General features: G+C 50.2%; 1 protein-coding gene across 2 annotated transcripts in view; it reads left to right on the top strand.

Annotated features, from left to right (window-relative positions):
* Positions 1 to 1,095: 1,095 nt before the first annotated feature.
* SCLY (selenocysteine lyase) overlaps positions 1,096 to 17,880 on the top strand; it is a 30,618-nt gene continuing 13,833 nt past the window's right edge. Inside the window, exons 1-4 of one of the 2 annotated variants that reach the window (XM_007452895.1) lie at positions 1,096 to 1,184; positions 4,405 to 4,520; positions 12,391 to 12,491; positions 16,924 to 17,104. In XM_007452895.1, coding sequence (XP_007452957.1) covers positions 1,096 to 1,184; positions 4,405 to 4,520; positions 12,391 to 12,491; positions 16,924 to 17,104 — 487 coding nt within the window. Of the gene's footprint in view, positions 1,185 to 4,404; positions 4,521 to 6,379; positions 6,483 to 12,390; positions 12,492 to 16,923; positions 17,105 to 17,880 lie in introns of those variants that run through there. The other variant, XM_007452896.1, reaches the window with a different exon arrangement.

The raw sequence follows: 17,880 nt of genomic DNA, 5'->3' as shown, positions 1-17,880 counted from the left end.
ATTCCTGCATTCAAATTCTGGCTCCATTACTCCCCGTGTAAACTTGGGCAAGATGCTGTACCTGACTTTCCTCATATATAAAGTGGGGATAAAGGCACCCACTTGATAAGGGTGTTATCAAGACGAAACTAGTGAATACAGGAAAGGCGCTGGGAACAGTGCCTGACACATGCTCAGGGCTCAATTAAACTTAGAAATTGTTATTTTGTCAAAAGGGCAAGAGACGGTGGGTGGCTTCATTAGAATTCAAGCATCTGGACCTTTGCCCTCACTCACCGCTTTCGCAACTGACTTGTGTTATGGTTGGCAGGATACACGAATGCTAGACACGTCCATTTGGCTGCCTCTCAGACAAAGCAACAGGTCGGAAACTCAGCCCATCACCTTCCCCGCCCCGGGCTCCTTCCTGTCCGGGTAAAGGGACTAACATCCTCCTCCCTCACCCTCCCGCGTGCCCCACATTCAGCAGACCCCGTTCCCTGTATCTGTCCCGGATCCATCTTTCCTGCGTTTTGCGCCCGGGCCTGGTGTTCCTCATGTCTTGCCTTGGCTCCTCTAACAGCCTCCACTCCAGACCCCTCAGATCCACCCGCAGGAAATGAGCCCTAATTTCACCCAAAGTCACGCAAGCAGAGGGTCGGATCATGGTGGAGCCCCCCGGGACAGCAGTGACGCAGGGCGTGGCCCGCCGGCCTCGGAGCACCGGGGCGCCCGCTCCAGCCGAGCGGAAGCACGCCGACCCCTCGCTCCCCGGCCGCCCCCGGGCCCCCGCCGCCCTCGCTCCCGGTGCCGGCTACCCGCTCACCGCGCAGGGCCCGCTCACAGCCCTCCCGCCAGCGCTCCGCCGCCGGGACCACGCCCCCTGTGACGCGCCTTCAGCCCCGCCCCAGCCCGTCACCTGACCGCGCGCAGCCGGGGCCCCGCCTCCCGGCGGAGCGCCACTGAAGCGCGAGGATTGGCTGGGAGTGCGCACTTCAGCCAATCCGGACTCACCCCGGCCCTCGCGGCCCCGCCTCCTCCCGGTGGCGCGCCTGAGAGTGACATGCTCTGCCGGTTGGGGCTGCGTCCGGGGCTGCCGGGCTGGGAGGGGTTGGGATGGAGGCGGCCGGGCCGCGGAGCAGGGACGCGCGGGGGCGAGCGGCGAGTCAGCCTGGCAGACGAGCAGAGAAGAGCCCGCCGGACAGGTGCGCTCCTTGAGCGGAAGGCAGGGGAAGCCGTCGGCGCCCTCCTCCAGGAAGCCCTCCGGGCGCCGCGTGGCGAGGTCTGAGGGTGGCGGCCGGCCGGTGGTCACTCTCCGAGGGGGGGGGGCGGCCAGCTGGTGGGCACTCTCCAAGGGAGGGGGCCTTCCCGGAGAGGGGCCGCCAGCTGGCCGGTCTCTCGCGGGCGTGAGGGTCCGCGCGGGGATGCAGCGCCGCCCGGCTGTCCGCGCGGGAGGCCTAAAGCAGGGATGAGCGCTGGGAGGACGAGCGGATGCGAGGCGCGGCCTGCGAAGGGCTCCGGGGAGGTGACGCTTGGGCTAAAACCTGAGTGACATCCGGGAGTGAGCCGCACAAGTTCTGAGAGCGAGCGCGCGGGGAGAGGAAACCTCAGCAAAGGCCCCGAGGGCAGGAACGAGCCCTCGGAGTCCAGGGCAGCGAGGACTGCGGAGCGGAGGGGCTTGGGGCACCTGTCCGCGAGCAGAGCCGCAGAGCCCAGGAAGGACTTGGGGTGTCCTGGAGGTTTGAGAGGGGAGTGACGTCATTTAATTATATTACAAATTACTACTTTATATTTTAAAGGAATCCTTCTGGCTGCTTTGTAGGGAGTAGGGGTTGCAGGAAGCAGGGAAGCCAGTTGGGAGTCTTTTGTCACAGTCGAGGAGGGAGAGGCGGTGTGGACCTTAGTGGTGGCAGGGGTGGCGGGAGAAGGGTTTGTACTGAGAATAAACCCGGCAGTTGCTGATGCGTCCTCCGAGTAGGGGAGAGGTAGGGTTAAGAAGGATGCCCCGAGGCTGCTGGCCTGAGCACCTGGCCGAGTGGGGGTGAAGACAGGGGGACACTCCAGCCCACAGAGCTGTTCCAGCCTGCTGGGGAGGCGGTGGAAAGATGGCGGAGGAGTAAGACGCGGAGATCACCTTCCTCCCCACAAATACACCAGCCTGCTGGGACCTTCCCCTGGGCGGGGGAAATGCATCTTTGTTTGTTTGTGAGTCTTCACCCTCAATCCAGGAATTTGTTAAATACTTTCTGGGTAGGAGGGGTAATCTTCTCTACCTGAGTATGAGGAACGGGCGTGTGTCTTTAAAATGTGGGTCCAGGCCTAAATCTGCCATGTCTTTCATTAGGTCTCATTTGCTTGGAACTGAGAAAAGGGAGCTGGGAAAATGTACTGAGTGAAGAAGAGATTCGTGGTGCCTTTTTCTTTTTGGTTATGAACCTAATGAAGTTTAGCTTTTTCCCATATGCAATACTGATAGCACTTTAAAGAAGTAACAAATGAGGGCGCAGAGTAATCTCTGAAGTGTTCTGAAATTCAAGCTTTGAATTAACTCAGCCAAGCAGGAGATTGGTCACTAGTAGTTTGAGTAATTTTGGAATACTTGTCATTGGCAGTGAGAGCAGAGTTAGGGGCACATGCAGATTTAAGACTCAACAGTACCCAGGGATTCCTAATACCCGGGTGGCCAAGGATGGCTGCTCAGACTTCCCAAGCCCCAAAGCCTTGTGCTTGGGCATCTTAGAGACAAGATGCTGCATTAAAACACTCCATGGGGGGACTTCCCTGGTGGTCCCGTGGTTAAGAGTCCTCACTTCCATTGCAGGGGCCACGGGTTTGATCCCTGGTCGGGGAACTAAGATCCCACATGCTGCAAGGCACGGCCCAAAAAAAAAAACACTCCGTGGGTTAAAGAACCTGTGTTTTAACAGCCGCCGTTGGTAATTGTGTTTGAATTTTCACGTGGATTGGTTTAAATGCTATCGCTGATTTTAAAGTCAGGTAAAATAATTAATGGTATCTGGCAGGATTGCCTACTATTACATATTCATGAAAGTTTCTGAAAGTTTTTGATACTGGTAAAAAGATATAAGTTTCACTTAGGGATCTTTCAGGGGCTGTGCACTTTCTGTGACATTTGTCACCTTATAAGTCAAGCCCCTACTCGGCGCCGGCCATTGTCCTCAGTGTTGGCGACAGAGCTGGGAGGAAAACGGGAGCTTGTGGAGCCGCTGTTCTGTTACTTTCTGTTGAGATAGAGAATAAACAAGGAGCAAGTCTAGTGTATTAGATGATGGGGTGCCTTGGAGAAACGGGGTGCCAGGGGGCACAGCCCTGGGTAGGAGGGCATGGGTGGCTGCAATTTTATTTAGAGCCCAGTTTGCCTCACAAGAAGGTCAAGTTGGAGCAAAGACCTAAAAAGTAAGGTGGGGGTGTCAGTGTGGTCATTCTAGGCAAAGAAAACGGAAAGTGCAAAGGGAGGAGGCTGCAGCTCAGGTGCACGCGCCCCCCACCCCGCAGAGGAGGCTGCAGCTCAGGTGCACGCGCCCCCCACCCCGCAGAGGAGGCTGCAGCTCAGGTGCACGCGCCCCCCCACCCCGCAGAGGAGGCTGCAGCTCAGGTGCACGCGCCCCCCACCCCGCAGAGGAGGCTGCAGCTCAGGTGCACGCGCCCCCCACCCCGCAGAGGAGGCTGCAGCTCAGGTGCACGCGCCCCCCACCCCGCAGAGGAGGCTGCAGCTCAGGTGCACGCGCCCCCCACCCCGCAGAGGAGGCTGCAGCTCAGGTGCACGCGCCCCCCACCCCGCAGAGGAGGCTGCAGCTCAGGTGCACGCGCCCCCCACCCCGCAGAGGAGGCTGCAGCTCAGGTGCACGCGCCCCCCACCCCGCAGAGGAGGCTGCAGCTCAGGGGAAGCAGAGGGGAGCGGGGGGAGCAGTGGGCGCCTAGATCGCCAGAGCCTCACAGCCATCGCAGGCACTGCAGGGAAGTAAAGGAAAACTACTGGTAAAGTGGTGACGTTGAAAAACCAGGGAAAAAGCCCTGAGGAATGTGCGGCTCCCTGGGACTGCCAGGTTCCCCTGCTTCCCTCAGGAGGAAGGTTGGAGTCAGGTAGGTAGCCCAGGCCCAGCGGACCACCCCTCCTACCAAGCGGTGGAAAGAAGTTTTGAAAGTCCAAAGGGACAATTTCCTAACAGTGATAAAGGAAACTAGCAAATACTATTGATAGATGGTTGGAAAACACGTATACATTTTCCACAAGTAATGAAGATGTGGAAACTTCTGAGCTTGTAGAATCCGGCACATGTAGATGCAGAGAAGCACCCCGACCTTGACATTATTTGCTCCTGTTGATACGATAGACAGGGTGCAGCTGTGTTTCCAGATTTCACCTTCTTTTCCCTAATAGGCACGTCTTTATTTTCTCTCCAGCAGGAAAGTGTATATGGACTATAATGCAACCACCCCCCTGGAGCCAGAAGTCATCCAGGCCATGACTGAAGCCATGCAGGAAGCCTGGGGAAATCCCAGCAGCCCTTACCTGGCAGGTAATTCTAGAAGACACACACAGATCAGAGACGTGGGGGGCAGAGGTACTCTTAGAGAAATTAGAGAATCCTACATGGGATGACTCGGTTTTGAATAGATTTTCTGTTAACTGCAAACCTTTAGCTGTAATTTTGGGTAGTTTTTTCCTGAGAAGTCCAAATTTGAGCCTTGTTGATACCATAATCTTTCATCTTTAACATACTCTCCTGTCCTCCTTTCCCAGATGAAAAAGCTGTCTTATTAAGAGTTGTTTGTAGTGACAGTACCTATTAAAACCCTGTCATGTATCTGTCTCAGTTGATCGTTACAAAATTTGCAAAATAGATCCTTTACGACATCAGGATCACATAGAATCCTGGTCTCCTTTTTTTAAAAATAAAAATTACTTTCAAATTCTTCAATTATAAATATTCTTGTATGTTTCTCGTTTATTCTTGTTTTAATGTAGAGCATTAAATTGGAGGTCTTGGAAAAGAATTTGCTTCAAATCAGGAGTTACATGGCAGAGTCAACTTGTGTCTTTCAGGCAGTGAGCTGAAGCTGTGTCTTCTCATTTAATGCTTTATCAGGGATGATGAAGATAAACTATCTTAACTGTGGATCACGATGAACTAAAATAACTTTCAGACTCCTGCCACGCCCTAGGATTTAGCAATACCTGTGTACAAATTTATAGGCTTTTGTGGGGTTTCATGTCGGTTTGCTTATGAAAAGCTTCACAACTTGATAACTAAAAGCTTTTGCAAAATCAGATACCAGTCATTCATTAGCTTTGTTGTTGGTTTATCTTACACATGTATTCTGGCTAATCTGGACGTTGCCTTGTAGCTAATCTTTCCTCTAGTGAAAGTGTCAGTGTGCTCATTCTAGGCAAAGAAAACGGAAAGGTCAAAGGGAGGAGGCTGCAGCTCAGGTGCACGCGCCCCCCACCCCGCAGAGGAGGCTGCAGCTCAGGTGCACGCGCCCCCCACCCCGCAGAGGAGGCTGCAGCTCAGGTGCACGCGCCCCCCACCCCGCAGAGGAGGCTGCAGCTCAGGTGCACGCGCCCCCCACCCCGCAGAGGAGGCTGCAGCTCAGGTGCACGCGCCCCCCACCCCGCAGAGGAGGCTGCAGCTCAGGTGCACGCGCCCCCCACCCCGCAGAGGAGGCTGCAGCTCAGGTGCACGCGCCCCCCACCCCGCAGAGGAGGCTGCAGCTCAGGTGCACGCGCCCCCCACCCCGCAGAGGAGGCTGCAGCTCAGGTGCACGCGCCCCCCACCCCGCAGAGGAGGCTGCAGCTCAGGTGCACGCGCCCCCCACCCCGCAGAGGAGGCTGCAGCTCAGGGGAAGCAGAGGGGAGCGGGGGGAGCAGTGGGCGCCTAGATCGCCAGAGCCTCACAGCCATCGCAGGCACTGCAGGGAAGTAAAGGAAAACTACTGGTAAAGTGGTGACGTTGAAAAACCAGGGAAAAAGCCCTGAGGAATGTGCGGCTCCCTGGGACTGCCAGGTTCCCCTGCTTCCCTCAGGAGGAAGGTTGGAGTCAGGTAGGTAGCCCAGGCCCAGCGGACCACCCCTCCTACCAAGCGGTGGAAAGAAGTTTTGAAAGTCCAAAGGGACAATTTCCTAACAGTGATAAAGGAAACTAGCAAATACTATTGATAGATGGTTGGAAAACACGTATACATTTTCCACAAGTAATGAAGATGTGGAAACTTCTGAGCTTGTAGAATCCGGCACATGTAGATGCAGAGAAGCACCCCGACCTTGACATTATTTGCTCCTGTTGATACGATAGACAGGGTGCAGCTGTGTTTCCAGATTTCACCTTCTTTTCCCTAATAGGCACGTCTTTATTTTCTCTCCAGCAGGAAAGTGTATATGGACTATAATGCAACCACCCCCCTGGAGCCAGAAGTCATCCAGGCCATGACTGAAGCCATGCAGGAAGCCTGGGGAAATCCCAGCAGCCCTTACCTGGCAGGTAATTCTAGAAGACACACACAGATCAGAGACGTGGGGGGCAGAGGTACTCTTAGAGAAATTAGAGAATCCTACATGGGATGACTCGGTTTTGAATAGATTTTCTGTTAACTGCAAACCTTTAGCTGTAATTTTGGGTAGTTTTTTCCTGAGAAGTCCAAATTTGAGCCTTGTTGATACCATAATCTTTCATCTTTAACATACTCTCCTGTCCTCCTTTCCCAGATGAAAAAGCTGTCTTATTAAGAGTTGTTTGTAGTGACAGTACCTATTAAAACCCTGTCATGTATCTGTCTCAGTTGATCGTTACAAAATTTGCAAAATAGATCCTTTACGACATCAGGATCACATAGAATCCTGGTCTCCTTTTTTTAAAAATAAAAATTACTTTCAAATTCTTCAATTATAAATATTCTTGTATGTTTCTCGTTTATTCTTGTTTTAATGTAGAGCATTAAATTGGAGGTCTTGGAAAAGAATTTGCTTCAAATCAGGAGTTACATGGCAGAGTCAACTTGTGTCTTTCAGGCAGTGAGCTGAAGCTGTGTCTTCTCATTTAATGCTTTATCAGGGATGATGAAGATAAACTATCTTAACTGTGGATCACGATGAACTAAAATAACTTTCAGACTCCTGCCACGCCCTAGGATTTAGCAATACCTGTGTACAAATTTATAGGCTTTTGTGGGGTTTCATGTCGGTTTGCTTATGAAAAGCTTCACAACTTGATAACTAAAAGCTTTTGCAAAATCAGATACCAGTCATTCATTAGCTTTGTTGTTGGTTTATCTTACACATGTATTCTGGCTAATCTGGACGTTGCCTTGTAGCTAATCTTTCCTCTAGTGAAACTGAAGTTTCTGACGCATAAAACTGGAGAATCCAGAGAACAGTCAAGTGCTAATAAAAAGCATTTATCATGAAGAAATTTAGGAATAACCCTCAGGGAGAAATAACCCTTCTAGACCTGATGAAGCCTGTTGTCTGTGGATAGCATGTTGCCTTGACAGCCTTTCTTTCCACAAATTAAGAACCATAACTAAAAATGCATTTGCAATAATTCTCTGTTGGCACTCAGGTGGAAGTGGAAAAGAAAGAAAAAAAGGAAAGAAAGAAAAAATCACCTGTATGATAGAATGGTTTAATTATTTTCACGATATTATGATTTAATAACGATAATAATCCCTTGAAGGGTAATCTGTTTTAAGGCCAATATTAAGGCGGTTTGGGAAGAGTTTAGAAACCCGAGATGTCTTTTACTACCTTGCTTGTAACCTCAGTGTCCATCAGTCAAGGATGGATCACATAAGTATGCGGAAGCCCTGGCGTGAGTTCTGGTCCCCCTTAAAGCGATGGTGTGGACCGTACTGGCGACCTGGGAGGAGACTTGCGGCATTGGGCCCAAGTGGGAAATGCACGCTGTAGATGCGCGGTGTGATTGTTTCCCCTGCCCACCACCCGAGAGACAATTATGTAGAGCAAGTATGGAAAATGTATAGTTTTGCTGTGAGAGACAGAAGCTCCCCAATAACTGTAGATTAAACAGCTTGAAATTTATTTCTCTCACGGTCCAGGGCCCATGTGGCTGCTCAGCCACCACCAGAGGCGCAGCTCCTTCTATCTTAAAACTTTTTCCATCTTCAGCATGCCCCTGGCCCCTGGGGTCAAGATGGCTCCTGCAGTTCAAGCCATCATGTAAGCAGTCCGGCCTGTGGGACGGAGAGAAAGAGGAGGAGAAAGGGCTGCCTGAGTCCTTCAGAGACACCTCTGGAAGTTAGTTGCAAGCACCACCCTGGCCTATAACCCACTGCCGGAGGTTGGTCCCATGGCCACGCCTTGGCATTTCAGTTGCGGTGGAAGTTGGGAAATGGGGTCTAAATTCTTAGCTCACCTAAGACTTTCTTCATATAAATGTGGCCTTAATTAAGATGTGTTCCAGCTGAAAATGCCTCCGTGGTAGGGAGGGAGAGTGGCAGCAAGGGCAGCCCCGACACAGATGGGACACCCGCCAGATGCTCCCGCCGCAGTTATCTTGGAGTAGCGGGACTGCAGGAGGTTTTTAGTATTTTCTTTCTGTATCATGGCTACAATCAGCATGCCTAGTGTAATGAGAAGAAAACTTTACTAAAGCCAAGCTTTTGTCTCTTCAGAACTCTTTCTTGGCTGACACGGCAGTACACACGCCGTGCTCTGACGTTCCCCGGCTCACCCCCTCGCGCTGGTGGGTGCCTCTGGCTGTGGAAATGCGGGAGGGTGTCACTGTGTGCACAGTGAGTTAGGTTGACGGTGCTCTGGCACGCACCCACTTCTCTTATTAGTGAGAACCTGCATGGTGGGTGGGGATCAGGGCTCAGGTTCACAGCTGAGGGCGTCCGCTCTCAGAGTGGGCCAGCGGCCTGCAGCATCTCGGGCTGGTCCCCAGATGGAACCCAGCTCTCCTAGCCCTGGGTTCTGGGGTTTTCCCACCATCACCCCTCCTGCTGCAGTCAGGGATTCCCTAGGGCCTTTTCCCCGGGTGTCTGGGGCTCACCTTCAAGGGCTCCAGTCCTCCCCCGTGAGCCGTGCACTCAGCTTGCCTGGAGGGCGCTTACTCTGTGCCTGGTGGGTGGGGCAGCCAGCAGACAAAGGTCCTGCTCTTGTGAGGGGCAGCAGGCAGGGCAGTTACAGATGCAGGTGTGTGAGGTGGACAAGGCCCTGTGGGGAGCAGTGAAGCCGATAAAGGGCACACAGTTCTGGGGGAGGGGCCCCGCTTCGCGGAGGATGACCCTACTCTCGGATGACATACGTTTGCAGACATGCGGAGGGGACACCTGGGGAGGCACTGCAGGCAGAGGGCTGTGGGTGACAGCAGGGGGTTCGGGGGTCCCAGGGGTTTGGGGGCAATGCCACGCTGGGCTGTGGAGGCCACTGTGAGGTGAGGGCCGGCTCTCGTGGGCCTGGGGTGGAGTGCGTCTGGAGGGCCTGAGCAGAGGGGTGACATAACTGAGGTCACTCACGAGACGCCACACTCTGGAAACGTATTAAGGACCCCAAAGAGCCTCTGCTTATGCATGCTTTGTCTGTAGATATTTGCCATATCAGAACTTAACACTAAAACACTTTAAATAGATACGTATCTATTCATTAAAGGTAACAATAATAAATTCATTACATGTTAACTTTCTTTTTATGAAAAAGAAACTATCTTTTCCAAAGCAGAACAAATTTAGTGAGAAGAATGGCACTGTTGTACATGTTTGAAAACCTTCAAGGTCTGGATAAATAGAAGACGTTTGGGTCCCATACCTGGCTGTGTATCCAGTCCATTGCAATATTCACATCACGTAGCCTCTGGAGGGCTTCCTTATATACCTGTGAGAAAATGAGTGTAAAAAAGGCAAATGATGTCTCAGTATTATTATGAAAATAGTTTTTACTTTGTGGACCCCCAGAGCTCCCCAGACCACACTTTGAACACAGGTGACTTAACCAATATTGGTTGAGTACCTACTGTGTGCCGAGCATTGTTCCCGGTGAGGGAAAAGCACAGAGCACAAAGAATTGTTGGGTTTTCAAGGCATTACTTTGGCCACTTTGTGGAGAATGGACCACAGTGGGGTCCATGGAGTTGGGGTCATGCCAGGGGAATATCCCAGCAGTGGCCTTGACTCAGCTGGTGGTTGGGGCAGGGGCAGGTGGGGTTGGAGTCTGGATATTTTTGATGGCAGATCTTACAGGATTTGATAATGGGTTGGGTGATGGGGTAGGAGAAAGACAGGGGCTTTCACCCTGGTGCCCTGGAAGGACTGAGATGCCATTTACTTACTGAGAAAGGAAAGGCTGGGAGCCTTTGAGAAAGGAGTCAGTTTAGGGAGAGGGAGGCAGGCATTCGGCTCTTTTTGTTTGTTTGTTTGTTTTTGTTTTTAAATTTATTATTTATTTATTTTTGGCTGCGTTGGGTCTTTGTTGCTGCGCGCCGGCTTTCTCTAGTTGCAGCGAGCCGGGGCTACTCTTCGTTGCTGTGCGCGGGCTTCTCATTGCGGTGGCTTCTCGTTGCAGAGCATGGGCTCTAGGCACTCACGCTTCAGTAGTTGTGGCACGTGGGCTCAGTAGTTGTGGGTCGCAGGCTCTAGAGCGCAGGCTCAGTAGTTGTGGTGCACGGGCTTAGTTGCTCTGCGACATGTGGGATGTTCCCGGACCAGGGCTTGCACCCGTGTCCCCTGCCTTGGCAGGCAGATTCTTAACCACTTCACCACCAGGGAAGCCCCCGGACATTCAGCTTTGAATGTGTGTAGTTTCAGATGCCTGTTGGACATCCAGGTAGGGTGAGTGGCGTCCAGAACAAGGTCTGGGTTGGCATTTTGGGCGTATGTTGATGTACAAGTTGTGGACATCACCTTCTTTTTTCTTGGGTAAACACTATTTACCCTAAACACCTAGGAGCAGAACGGCGGGGTCAGATGGGAGGTGTAAGTTTGACTTCCTAAGGAACTGCTGTGCTATCTCCAAAGTGCTTGTACCAGTTTCTGTTTCCACTGATGTGAGAGTTGTGTTTTCTACACATCCTCCTGAGCACTTGGACTGGCCAGTCTCTTCATTTTAACTGTTCCAATAGGTACATCACGGTGGTGAGGTAGCCCCCCCCGAATCCTTGTGTAGAAGGGTCTCCAAGACTTGTCGATAAGTGGAAAGGGAAGTTTTTGCAAACCAATTTGTAAATTACGAAACCCATTTTTGAAAAGGAAAAAGAAAACCCTGTGACATGCTTATATGAAGGTCTACAGGCTCTGGGGGCTACCCGCCACATGGGCCACCCGATTGTCCTGGGAAGGGCAGTGGGGCATGGGCAGGGGACCTGCTGCTGTGGGATCAGCCCAGCACCCCCTCAGAGGGGGCTTCTCAGCAGAATCCTGGAAGAAGAATGGGCCACGAGCTGGTGGATGGGCTTTGAGCAGCGCTCAGGAGGAGCTAACTGTGCCAGGCCAGGGTCCTGCCCAAACTGACTGACGTTTACTGCAGTCTTTTGAAGTATCACTGGTTGAAAGGACTGGGTTTCCTAGACACCCCAGACCTTCACTGCTTGTAATTAGAACCTACGCAATAGTTTTAAGGAGCGTGCGGATTACTTTGTATATTTATTTTTACCACATCTTTTTACGTTTCTATCTTGACATATGTTTTATTATTTATATGTTTATTTTAGTGGCACCTGCTCAAAAAAAATTTTTTTATGAATAGGACTGAATAGTCAAAGAAGTTTGGAGTCTACTGGTCTACAGACTAAAGATGGCCATCAAAACTTTCAGAATTCCCATCCCAGAGCCTTTCTTTCTCTGCCACATGAACTTTGGTTCCTGTTTTCCTGCTCTCCAGTGAAACTGGGAGTAGCTGGGCTCCTAGCAGCTGTTTGAAAGCAAACATGTCCCTGAGGCGGTGACCTTTCTTGTTACCTAGGGGACCGGCAGTATGACATATGGCATTGGGCTTTGTGTCAAGGAGTCACGAGTTCTATTTTTGCTTATTTTTGTTGTTTTGTAGCATGATCTTAAGCAAATTATCCCATCCTTTCATTCTCCTGTCTTGACAGATGGGAAGCAAGGCAGATGGCCACAGCTTCCCCTCTCCCGTAGCACCCGGTAAGAAGAAAACCATGTCTCAGGGAATTTTAGGGTTCCCAGGCATCCTCCCATATTTGCTTCTGGCTCTTACTAAGTTACTGAAATCTCAGTAGTTTTCACTGATTTGCTGACACCTTACAGCTGCCCCTTCGCCAAGTGATTTCTGGTTGTAGCTCACGTTAGTGGAGCACGTTTTGTCTTAGAACTGCCCACTCAGATCTCTCACTCCTTCATGTCTGGTTGTTCTTTTAAACATGTGTTGATTGGACTTGGTGAAGCAAAGTTAATGAATTTCCACTTTGGTCCCTCAAGGCAGGAAGGCCAAGGAGATTATCAATGCAGCTCGGGAAAACCTTGCCAAGATGATAGGTGGGAGGCCTCAAGATATGATCTTCACTTCCGGGGGCACAGAGGTAAACAATCTCAACAGTCTCATGTACTTTTAGCGGTGAGTTATTTTTTTTTTAAAGTAGAAGGTGGCTGCCTCTTGGTATTATTGTTTTTTAAAGAAAGAGTAATGCTTTGTCCTTGATATAATTAGCCAACATTTACCCTATAAGTGAATTCCAGGGGGCTGATAGGATATTTGTTACATAACGTATAAATTAATTTGCTTTGCATTGCTATTTCAATAAAGAGAGTTTCCCCTTCATTTTGGCCTGTAATCATTCCTTTGAATCCCACTAAGTTGCTTACCTTGTTAAGAGTGTGAGGTTTCTGGTCAGAATGGCCATCATCAAAACATCTACAAATAATAAATGCAGAGAGGGTGTGGAGAAGAGAGGACCCTTCTACACTGTTGGTAGGAATGTAAATTGGTGCGGCCACTATGGAGAACAGTATGGAGGTTCCTTAAAAAACTAAAAATAGAACTGCCATATGACCCAGCAATCCCACTCCTGGGCATACATCTGGAAAAGACAAAAACTCTAATTCGAAAAGATACATGCACCCCAATGTTGATAGCAGCACTATAACCAAGACATGGAAACAACCTGAATGTCCATGGACAGATGAATGGATCAAGATGTGGTGTGTACACACACACACACACACACACACACACACACACACACACACACACACTGGAATACTACTCAGCCATGAAAAAGGAATGAAATAATGCCATTTGCAGCAACATGGATGGACCTAGAGATTATCATACTGAGTGAAGTAAGTCAGACAGAGAAAGACAAATATAATGTGATATCACTTATATGTGGAGCCTTAAAAAAATGACATAAATGAACTTATTTACAAAACAAATAGACTCACAGACACAGCAAAAAACTAAGGGTTGTCAAAGGGGAAACGGGGGAGAGAGAAATTAGGAGTTTGGGATTAACAGATACACACTACTTTATATAAAATAGACAACCAACAAGGACCTACTGTATAGCACAGGGAACTATGTTCAGTATCTGGTAATAATCTGTAATGGAAGAGAATCTGAAAAAGAGCATATATATAATGGAATCACTTTGCTGTACACCTGAAACTAACACAACATTGTAAATCAACTCGACTTCAATGAAAAAAAGAGCGAGGTTTGACCCGATTTCAAAGGTACTTCTTTTTAAATGGATAGAAGATACTCAGGGACTGTGATGATGTCAAGGTCTCTACTCAGTCAGTCATTCTCACCATCTCATTTCCTTGTTGGAGGAGAAGGCCATGCACAGGTGCTGTGACTGTGTCCACATGAAAGACCAAGAGAATCTGCAGCTAGAGTATTAGAGTTCGTAAGTAAATTCAGCAAAGCTATTAGATAAAAAAATCAATTGTATTTTTATGTACCAGCAACAAACAGGTATTTACCAGAGCACCAAAAAATATCAGATACTTAGGAAATAAATCTAGTAAAAAAGCTTTTGTAAGACACCTGCACACACACGTTGGGAAAGGAATAGAAACATTACCGAGAGCCTTCAAAGAAATTCTAAATAAATGCAGCATATACCATGTTCACAGATGGGAAGACTCAATATGATAAATATGGCAGCTCTTTCCAGATTGATCTGTAGATTCAAAGCAACTTCGGTCAACATTCTGACTCTTTTCTGATGGAATCTCGCAAACTAATTTATATGGAAATTCACAATATGCCAAGAATAGCCAAATCTTCAAGATTAAGAACACCGTGAATTGTTCTACTAACAGAGGCAGGCGGTCTTACGGCAAAAAGGAGAGACACGAGGCCCAAAACAGGGCCATACCTGGATGGGTCCTTGTCACGTGACAAGGCCTGGCCTTTGTGATGTTGAAGAGATGGATTTCTTAGCTAAAATACAGAAAACTTTAATCATAAAAGAAAAGGTCGATAAATTCTACCACCACCACCACCACTAAACAATTTGTAGTTCATCAGAAAACCTTGAAGGAAATCAGAAGACCAGCCTGACAGTGGGCGAAGATGGTAGGAAAATGGGCGAGAAAAGTGAATATGCACTTCACAGAGAAACCCATGTGGTTTCTACGTGGGAGAAGGTACTCGGCCTCATTAAGTGATCAGAATACAAAGGTAAACAACAACATGGGTTGCCTCTGCCCACCCATCAGGATGGTAACAATTAAGAAGTCCAGTGACAAGAAGTATTGACAAAGGATGCACAGCAGCGAGCACGCACGGTGCTGGCAGGAGTGTAGGCTGGAAACCGTTCTGGAAGGTGGGTTGGCATCACCTCGTGAAGTCGAGGCCACGCCACCCTATCAGCCAGCCGCTCCTCTCAGGTACGTACCATAGAAGAAGGGGGCACGTGGGCAGCAGGGGCAGGCAGGAGAGACTGGGGACAACGTAGATGTCCTTCCAGATAGCATGGACCGATATTCACACCTCTGATGCAGTCCCGGGTGGAAGGGTACCACACAGTCCCCAGCAGCAGCAGCGCGGAGGGATCGTGAGTGTGGAGCGGAGGGCGTCAGCCAGAGGCTATGCTGAGCCGGGCCGGGCCGGGCCAAGCCAAGCTGACCAGAGGGGAGGGGAGCTGCCGCCAGGCCCCTGGGCACCGACCACCCCCAGGACCAGACTCCTGGTGCCCCGCTGCCCCGTGGGCCGTCCTGGTCTTGCCTGGGGCCAGGTGCTGAGGAGCCTGGTGGCCTGGGGGCACGTGGTGCGTTTTTCGTTGTGACTGACCGGTTCCGACAGAGGCTGCTGTGCTCCCAGTGCCACCTGGGCGCTCAGCGTGGAGTCCTGTGCCCTTTGGTACCTGCAGGTGGAGGCGGCACATGGGAGGGGCCCAGGCATCTTCGTCGCGTTCACGGTGGGTTGGCTCAGCTTTGACCTGAGGTGTGCGGCCCCCGAAGGCCCTCCTTTCCGGACCAGGAGCCGCTGTGTTTTCTGCGAGGGGGTGACCTGGGGCTCTAAAGGGCCATCCACCTTCAGAGGGACACATCCAGCCTTCCATCCTGGCCCTCCTCCCCTTCATCTGGTTTGCTGCGTCTCAGACCTGGGTGAGCCCCGCTGTCGGCCGCCTCGTCCTCCATCAGGGCCACCTGTTGGACTCTCAGTGCCTTTCAAGTCCTCTGAGTGCCGGCTGACCGTGTGTGGGTTCCTCCGCACCCGACAAGCAGCAGCCGCCGCCTTCCCGCTGGGCGGTGCCTTCAGACACGTGAATAGGTTGGATCTTCAGTTGACCAAAAAATTAATTCAGTCCAATTCCATTCATTTGAAGGTCAAAAAGAGGCAAAATAAGCAAAATCACTTAGGGATCCTTACCTAGGAAGGAAAAGCGTAAAGAAAAGCAAGGAAATGATTACCATGCAAATCAGGGTGGAGGTAGCTGGCATGGCAGGGGGGCAGTGGTTGAGGGCGGGTGGGAGGTGTTCCCTGGTGTGGGTCCTGTTTTTGTCTTGACCCAGGTCACGGTTACTCAGGTCTTCACTGTCATACTTTCTCATGAAACTTACATTTCTGTTTTATACACTTTTCTGTGTGTATGTTGTATTTAGCAATAAGAGAAAAGGTCTTTAAAAACAAAAATCTCCCACCCATCCCGTTAGTTATCCACTTCCTCTCCCTACAGGAGACCAGTATTGTTAGTTTCTGTCGAGTCCTGCAGAGATGGCCTTTGCCTTAAAAACAGATTAAGTGTGTAGATTTATATATTCTTTTCTCCTTCCCTTTTTACCTCTTCAAGGATTTGGGGGATGTATAGGCAAATGTGTATGTATCTCGCCCTTTTTATACAAATTGTATGATGCGTATAATGCTCGCTACCTTTTTTTCATTTAACAAGTGTCTTTGAGATCTCTGGCATCTCTGCCCTTAGGGCATTCCCTCTGTGCTTTTACATCTGCTTGGTGTCCCCTGAACAAGTCCCCTTATGGATAGACGTTGAAGGGTTTCCTAAGGTTTTGCTGTTACGTCATTGTACACTTAACCAGTAACCTTTTACATCCATCATTTTGCTTCTGCAAGTGTAGCTGTAGGATCAAGTCCAAGAACCAGACTTCCTGGGTCAGAGGGCCTGTTTGATAGAAATGCCAGATGGCCCTTAACAGAGGTTGTGCCAGTTCACATTCCCACCAGCGATGGGTGCCTGAGCAAAATATTCTTTTTTGACAGATTTAGAAAATTTTTAAAATGCATAATGTTGCTTAACAAAAAGCCTGCGTAATCCACCGGAAACGAATTCTGACATTTTTGAAAGTTGAAAACCCCCAAATCTTTGTAGTTAGGCCTTTCAGAAGGTGCAGCTCAGGAGCTGGTTTTCTTTGAGACCGTTTTTTTGTTTGTTTTCTTTTTAAATGTTAGCTACAAAGGAAACTACAAATGAGAGAGATTGTTACTCTAAGTCTCCCCTTGGCATAGTTTTCATAAATGATTTCTCTGCTCTGTCTCTGCAGTCAAATAATTTGGTAATCCATTCTGTGGTGAAACATTTCCACAAAATCCGTGCCGCAGTGGGGGACACGGCTGAGCGACCCAGCCCAGTGGAGGGGGCCCTGCCTCACATCATCACCTGCACCGTGGAACACGACTCCATCCGCCTGCCCCTGGAGCACCTGATGGAAGAACGAGTGGCCGGTGAGTGGGCAGCTGGCTGAGGTCCGGCGACCCGGGTGACCCCATGAATCATTTACCCTCTGGCGCTTGGGCTGCCTGGCTGTGCCCAGGGGCGAAGGTCACGAGGCCTGTCCTTCCAGATTTTCCCTGGGGGAGAAATCAACCACCAGCGCGTGGAACTGGTCGTTTATCACCACGTGATACGTCAGACTCTTGTACATGATGTATAAGTGCATATTTAATAGCATGCCTATAAATGCTAACCCGTGCTTTTCATTGTTTGATTTTAATGATTGAATCTTGGCTTGCACTCCCTCTGGTAGAAAGAAAAAGGATCCAGTAGACATCAACTTCTAGTGGTAAAAACAAGAATAAGTGCACCCCTGCTGGGAGCCTGTTATCTCAGCAGAGAGGAGGTGAGGGCCTCCCGGGGTGAGGGGAGCAGGGCTGGGTGGGTGCTGGGGCCCCACCGGGAGGTGCACCTGGCCAGGCAGTCTGAGGGGCAGGTGGAGCCTGCCCAGCAGTGGCAGTGGCCCTGGTTACTTCTGGTCCTTTCACATTTCCTGTGATGTGACATCTCAAGACACAGGGTATAGATACTAGCTTTTCCCAAGACAGCCAGGGTTGACCTCTCCTTGGAATAAGTCTGGTTTTCTCCGAAGCATTTGCCTTCTTACCTAATCTGCCTGGAAACCTGAAGGGGAGGCAGGGGAGAGTGTTCTTATCTTAAAGATAAAGGAGGGCTTCCCTGGTGGCGCAGTGGTTGAGAGTCCGCCTGCCGATGCAGGGGACGCGGG

Source organism: Lipotes vexillifer, unplaced genomic scaffold, assembly GCF_000442215.2.
Source record: "Lipotes vexillifer unplaced genomic scaffold, Lipotes_vexillifer_v1.1 scaffold652, whole genome shotgun sequence".
In the NCBI taxonomy this organism is placed as follows: Eukaryota; Metazoa; Chordata; class Mammalia; order Artiodactyla; family Lipotidae; genus Lipotes; species Lipotes vexillifer.
This window is presented reverse-complemented; position numbering and strand designations above follow the sequence as displayed.